The sequence below is a fragment of the Antrostomus carolinensis genome, unplaced genomic scaffold, assembly GCF_000700745.2.
Source record: "Antrostomus carolinensis isolate BGI_N321 unplaced genomic scaffold, ASM70074v2 scaffold2542, whole genome shotgun sequence".
Lineage (NCBI taxonomy): Eukaryota > Metazoa > Chordata > Aves > Caprimulgiformes > Caprimulgidae > Antrostomus > Antrostomus carolinensis.
In genome coordinates, this window is record NW_010298806.1 from 28,345 (window position 1) to 35,299 (window position 6,955).

Here is a 6,955-nt window from a genome sequence, read left to right on the forward strand (position 1 = left end):
GAAGGGAGCCTGGAGGAGAATATGCTGGCTGCAGCTCCTCTCAGAAAACAAAGGAGGGCTAGACTTTGACTGCTGTACCCTTCGCATCAGGCATTGCCTTTCTTCCTCCAGCTTTTCCACGATGAAGACAGTTCTGTCTCGCTGCCTCTCACACACCATCACCACACAAAGCCCTTTGCCCAGCCCTCAGCCTCTGGTTTGAAGGTGCCCTCTCCATCTTTTCTTCTCCTCTGCCTGGACTCCCCAGTCCTCCCAGGGCTGTGTCTGTGGATGGTCCAGCTCTCCTGTGTAACACAGGAGATGGGATTTACCATGGGTATTGTCACTCACCATTCAAGCAAAGGTTTGAACTGTGTTTTTCATGGTGAGTTAATTCCTTCATGAGTTCTGTGATTAATAACGGTTCACAGATCTGAGCATGCTGGGTCTATCCTCTGACTTGTTTAAACTTTAGTGCTGTTTTTTTAATGCTGTATAGGGTTGCTGTGAAAAGGCCCAAAAGAGACTTTTCCAAATACCAGATTACTGTTCAACTATGTTTTGCTGCTGTGACTTTTATTTCAGGGTATTCTGGGATTTTATGTTTGTTTTTACATGAGTGCATCAGCAGCCTTAGTGCTGTCTCTTCTTTTTGGTGTCTGTTGTGGAAGTTGCCATGGGCTCATGTAGAGTTTCCCATTGGAGACCCCCAAATTCCCCAAACCAGCAAGCTGGTGTAGAAATTCCTGGCAACATGTGTTAGTAATCAGAATGCAATTTCTCAGTGCAGATCATGGGAGATAACTAATTATAGTTTAAATGTTACAGCTCTGGCCAAGGAGGGGCTTGTTCTGAGTGCTCTGTTTTTATCTCTTTGACTTTCATGTAGCAAGGAGCGTGCAGCTGGTACTGGTTCAGGGACAGCAGCTGGCCTTGCAGGTGGACACCATCGGGAAGCATGGACTACAAAAGGACCATCATATGAGGACTTGTATACTCAGAATGTTGTCATCAGCATGGAGGACCAGGAGGATCTTAACCGGTCTGCAGGTGAAGGAAAGCCGGCCAGAGAGAGACCAATTTGGCTACGGGAGAGCACGGTGCAGGGGGCTTATGACCCTGATGAAATCAAAGATGGTAAGAAAATTCATGGAACAGAAGTGCTACTCTGCTTACATGATGCCTTCAGAGTGCTGTCAAAAATATGTGTCTACAGCTACTGCTCCCTACACTCCAGATTTTGTCTGCTCCCCTCTGCTGTGCAAAGCACCTGTGTGTAGGTAGATCTGAAAAATCCTGGTTTCTTAGCTCCAGGATTGAAATCTAGGTCAGTGAAGCTGAGTTACCCACAAAATTGTTTGCGCTTATAAAATGTTAATTACCTGTTATGTCTTCCACAGTGAGAGTTTATTGCTTTTGGACTAAGGTCTTTAAGGCTCATCTAGAAAGCTGACCCTCTAATGGGTCACTGCTGAAAAATAACATTTATTGCCATTTGGTCACTCTCAAGCCTGCCAAATCTACCAGCAGTGTTTTTGTGCTCCCTCCCAGCTGCCTTCTTGCCAATTGTTTTTCAAATCTGTTTTGTACAAAGAATATGTCAGAAATAAAGCTTCTAGAAGTAGAGTAGGAAGGTCTGTCACGATGGCAGGTGAGTCTTTATCGCTTTCTGTTTGTTTATCATTATCTTTGCTTTTATTTTCATTCATGTTGGGGTCAGGTTGTCCATAGACCATAGTCAAGGCCTTGTAACTACCAGTAGAAACGTTCTGCTTTGATAAGCATGCTATTTAAGTTTGCACACTAAAAACAGGAAATAGAGACGTTCTATGAGTTTTACAAGAGTGAATCAATAGATGCAATCTTCCCAGTCATTTGAGGATTATAGAATGAAACTGTTGATGCCCTAGGAAGAGAAGGTGGCAAAAGGGAACCCCATGTGTAAGCATGAGACCCTGGAACCAATGCTCAGGAGAGGAGTGGAGTATGTACGTATAGCAGAAGTGAAGAAAATGGATGTGAAATAATGGTCAGATATCTAATGATCTTGTTTGCATGTAACAGCTTTCAAGCATACAGATCCCAAAACTTTTTTCAAGTAGATTAAACAAAGTGAGGTGATTGAAACAACCTCCTCCTGCAGTCTGTAGCAGATGTTGTTGTTACTCACCAGCCATGGTGAGTTCTCACCCTGTTTTTCTGCTAGACATTCAATTCACCTGTAGTTTTGAAATGCCTCCTTGAGATGACTTTCAGTGTACACAGCATAAATGTTTCTCAGATGCCGCTGAAGGATGTGGAGGAGGAGTATATCTCCTTACAGCATGATGGCATCACTGCTTAACCTCTGCCAGATCCAGGAGGGAAGTGGTGGAAATAGCCTGAAATTGCTGCAACACATTTCTCTAGCTCTTGGATGACATAAAGAGGGAGGAAGGAAACTTGGGACTGTTGACAGAAAAGATTCACTGCTTGGATTTGGCAGGAACAGTTCTTGCAAGCAAGAGACAGCCCCACTCCTGAGCCACAAAGTCAGACTTTGTGGAGCTTCCCCAGGCTGTGGCCATGTCACAGCTCTCAGTGTGATGGGCTATGATATTATCTGACAGAGATGCTCTTCAGTAACCTCTTATGCTCTACAGTCACAAGCTACAAGCTGAGCACAAGGCTGCCAACACAATGCCTTCATTCTTCCTTTCTTTCCAGAATTTTGCCAGTGCATTAATAATAGTAGTTGCAGCCATCACCCGTTACATTCAACTTGATTTACAATAATGAAGTCCAGTGAAGTTAGGGGTGGGGTTTTTGGCCTTTATTTTACCACAGGAAAGGAGTGACCACAAACTCTCCTGGCTTTTAACTGCTAAATGAAGGACTTCCTTAGTTCACCTGTTTCTCAGCATTTTTGTCATCTCAAGTTGAAAAAAGTAACTAGTGTATTTTTGACCGTGGGGGAAAGATGTAGGTGCCAGCTGCCTGGATGTGGTGCTGAAACCAGGAGGGTCCAGGTCTTGGAGAAGCCAGCAAGTGGCGTTAATGTATGAAGGCAGAGTGCAGCTCTGCTCAGCTCCAGCAGTTGTTCATAGGCAGCGTCTTTAGGTGCAAGAGAGAAAGTTTGCCATGGGGAGTCTGTCCTACTTTTTAGGCCTCGTTTTTACATAAGGTTCTCCATATTTCTTTTTTTGTTCTGTTTTTTTTTTCTTTTCCCAACTGCCTGTAGGTTTATTGGTGCTGTTTGGACTCACAGTCCTCTCATCAAATGTAGGATTAGGAGAAGTTTTCTGCAGAATGCCACTTTTTGATCAGAATTTTACTTTTTGAATCCATGAACTGCAGACACCCTGCCTACCCAAGCCGCGTCAAACCCTCCCAGCTATAGTACAGCCAGGCTTGCTGGGTGAGAAGCACAGGCTGGCTGTCTGTCAGCTGGGAGACTGCACTCCCCTTCACGTAAGAGGTCCAGGTAGGGAGCCAGAGAGATGACTGGGCTGCGTTTCAGCTCGGAGAGCAGGAGCTGTTTTAACACAGCCTTCCACGCTGCGCTGCACTGCGCAGCTTGGCTGCAGGCTGTCAGCTGCATCTGCTTGGTGAGATAGATCCCAGTTGCTACCACCATGTTCCAGTAATGAGCTTTTCCCCTTCCTGCCTGATAGGTGCACCTCTGAGCTTCCCAGGCACGGCTTCTTTGAATGGTGTTTTATAACACGTGGTTTCCACATACTCCCTGTCTGCCTGGATTCATCTGCTTCTCTGTCTTAATCCCTACAAATGGGGAGCTCAACAGGGCATGGACTGGTTTTGGTTCTTTGTGGTCTGTGCCAGCAATGCCCCATGGTCATCTTCATCATCACAAGTCTTCCAGACTGTGGTCATCCAACCTGGAAACAAACGGGCAAAAAGGAAACAACATGTGCTTGTTCAGCTGTGAAACAGCACTGAGATACTTGCTGTATCTCTGACCAGCATCATCATTAGGTGCATAATCTGGGTATCTGTAGCTCAGACAAGTGTCAGCATTAGGTGCACAGTCTGGGTGTCTGTATCTCTGACAAGTGTCATCATTGGGTGCATAGTCTGAGTATTTGGAAGCTGTCCTGGTTTTTAGCTGAGACAGAGCTGGGTTTCTTTTTAGTAGCCAGAATAGCGCTGTGTTTTGGTTTCAGCCTGGGATTTGTTATGAGAAAAACTTTGATAACACACACCAATGTTTTCAGTTTTCACTGGAAGTCAAAGGACTTCATGTTTTGCTAGTCTACAAGTGCAAGGCCTAGGGGGGGTGATGAATATTTACATTAATAAGATAGATTATCATTTGAATATGCCAATAGGATATCCCATGTCATATAACAGCATGTGCAGTGTATTAATGAGGGTCTCTCTGTCTCGTGCCCTCTCCGACTTTCACTCGGGCTCTCACTCATCCAGGATTGCACTTTCAGTTTTGGGATTGTTGCTCTTCTGGGATTGTTATCCGAGAATGGGGCAGGCTTGGTCAGCGGGTGGTGAGCAGTTGCACTGTGCATCGCTCATTTGCATATTTATTACTATTATTTTTATCATTATTATTTTAAGTTTTATTTTATTTCAATTTTTAAATTGTTCTTATCTCAACCTATGAGTCACAGAATCACAGAATGGTAGGGGTTGGAAGGGACCTCTGGAGATCATCGAGTCCAACCCCCCTGCCAAAGCAGGTTCACCTACAGTAAGTTGCACAGGATCACATCCAGGCAGGTTTTGAATATCTCCAGAGCAGGAGACTCCACAACCTCTCTGGGCAGCCTGTTCCAGGGCTCTGGCACCCTCACAGTAAATAAGTAAATAAGCAATTGCACTGTGCATCGCTCATTTATATATTTTATTATTACTATTATTATCATTATTATTTTAAGTTTTATTTCAATTATTAGATTGTTCTTATCTCACCCTACGAGTCTCCTTACTCTTCCCCTCCAATTCTCTCCCCTGTCCCCTGGGGACAGGAGTGAGCGTGCAGCTGTGTTTGGCTGCCAGCCAAGTGAAACCACCACAGAAGCCCAGATGTAGGTCCTAAGGACTGCTTTCTGCTCCATGGTGAGGAAAGTGCTTCAGCCTAGCTGAGAGGTGCCTGAGTTGGGCCCCTCCTTGGGGGTTCTTTTCCAGGTGTCTGCCCATTATGCATTTGTTGTCTTCTCTTGCAGTGTGTTCCTGACCGAGGCTCCCAGCAGGGAGCCACAGTGACTCCAGGCCTCCCAGCTCCAAGGAAATGTCAATACTTACTCTGCTGTTATGAGAAAAAACATAACTATTTCTGTCTTTTAAGGGAGAGGGGGAGCTGGCATAGAGAAAGGATGAGGCTTGGCCAAGTGTGATCAGTGGCAGTAATTAATACGGCCCCCGAGAGCCTTCGGGGCCATCACCCAGATATCTGTGAGGAAACGATCAGTCCCTTGTGTCTCTTTGCAGGGAGCCGGGACCTGGATGCCTTCCAGGAGCGTGAGGAGGGCCGGGCAGCTCTGGATGATAATGAGGAGGTGATGCGTGCGCTGCTTATCCACGAGAAGAAGACCCCTTCTGCTTCGACAGTCACTGTTGGAGGTGCCGCTCCTCTGTCCGGTGCCAACGCTAGTGACTCCGAGAGTGAGACAAGTGAGTCGGAGGAGGAATCCCCTCCCCGCCCTCCCGCCACAGCCACCACAACATACGGGCTGGAGGATGAGGAGGAAGATGAAGAGTTTGAGGTGGTGGCAGAGGATCCCACTGTCACAGTGGCTGGGCGTCCTCACTCATACAGCCAAGTGAGCCAGCGCCCTGAGCTGGTAGCCCAGATGACACCAGAAGAAAAAGAGGTTTACATAGCCATGGGGCGACGCATGTTTGAGGATATGTTTGATTAACTGCTTCCTGCCATGGCATTTTTTATAAAGTGACTTTTTAAGCCAGAGACTCCCTACCCTAGTAAAAGAGAAGACTGAAGTGCATCTTTCCTCCCCTGTGTGCAGGGACACTGGACTCGGGACTGCTAATCTCAGGCATCTTGCTCACCAGAGAGGGGGAGCAGAAAGGCTGCGTGTGCCAGAGCAGGTAGGGGAGGACAAGTCACAGAAGTGAGGATGCTTGCGAGGTAAAAATCTGCTTTAGGGTGCCCTGCACAGGCACTGCTTTAACCTGCTCCAAGGCCACAGCAGCTGCCACCCCCCAGTTGCTTTGAGTTGATTTTTATTGCAGATCCTAGTGAAGTCCACGTCCCTGCCCTCAGAGGACGTACCTACTCCGTAGTCTGATCAGAGTGCTCTGCAGAGGAGAGTGTAAGTAACGTTCCAGCTGCCTGTGCTCACTGAGGGAAGAGGAGAGGGCAGGGCTTGTAGCTGACCTCCTGCCAGCAGCCACCGGCCACCGCAGTGGCTATTTCTAAGCTGGCCTGTAGGCAACAACCTTTTCTTGCTCCCGTTTGCTCCTTACCAGATCTCAGCACCTCAAAGTCAGGTGTAACTTGAAACACGCGGAGCGAAAGCCTTGGCGAGCGCACACAGTCACTCTTTGTCAGCATAAGGAAAGCCCTCCGTGGATCTGAGCTGTCAGAGCGCTCTGGCTTATCAGGAGATACCTTCATTTTCCAGTATTGCTGCCTGTCGCTTCTGCCTAGCCCTGTCCCAACTCCAGTGTTGCCGGCAGTTTGTAGTGGGAGGGGCTGCAGTCAGGCAGCGCCAGATAAATAGCATAGCTCGTTTTTATTTGCAGTCAAACCAGGGCTGTATCATTTTAAGAGGAATTATGCAATTTTTGAATTCTGCTTTGGCACACTCTTTTACCATAGAAAAACATTTATCGGTGCCTACAGAGCAATATCATATTTTTAATGTTTTTCTCTTTCAATTCAAAATGTTGTTTTTTAAAATTGTTGTGTTTTCCTATCCAGTACTACAGTAAAACAAAATGATAAAAGAATTTTGTGTTCCAGAGGGTAGGGGCAGTATTATGTGCTGTTTCATTTACA

The 6,955-nt window shown here is 46.4% G+C and overlaps 1 protein-coding gene across 1 annotated transcript in view; it reads left to right on the forward strand.

Moving 5' to 3' along the window:
* GTF2E1 (general transcription factor IIE subunit 1) overlaps positions 1-5,855 on the forward strand; it is a gene marked incomplete at its 5' end in the record, with an annotated part of 9,992 nt that extends 4,137 nt beyond the window's left edge. The window contains 2 exons of the mRNA XM_010162562.1: positions 869-1,116; positions 5,425-5,855. Of these exons, the coding sequence (XP_010160864.1) occupies positions 869-1,116; positions 5,425-5,855 (679 nt within the window). The remainder of the gene's footprint in view (positions 1-868; positions 1,117-5,424) is intronic.
* Between the last annotated feature and the right edge of the window lie 1,100 nt (positions 5,856-6,955).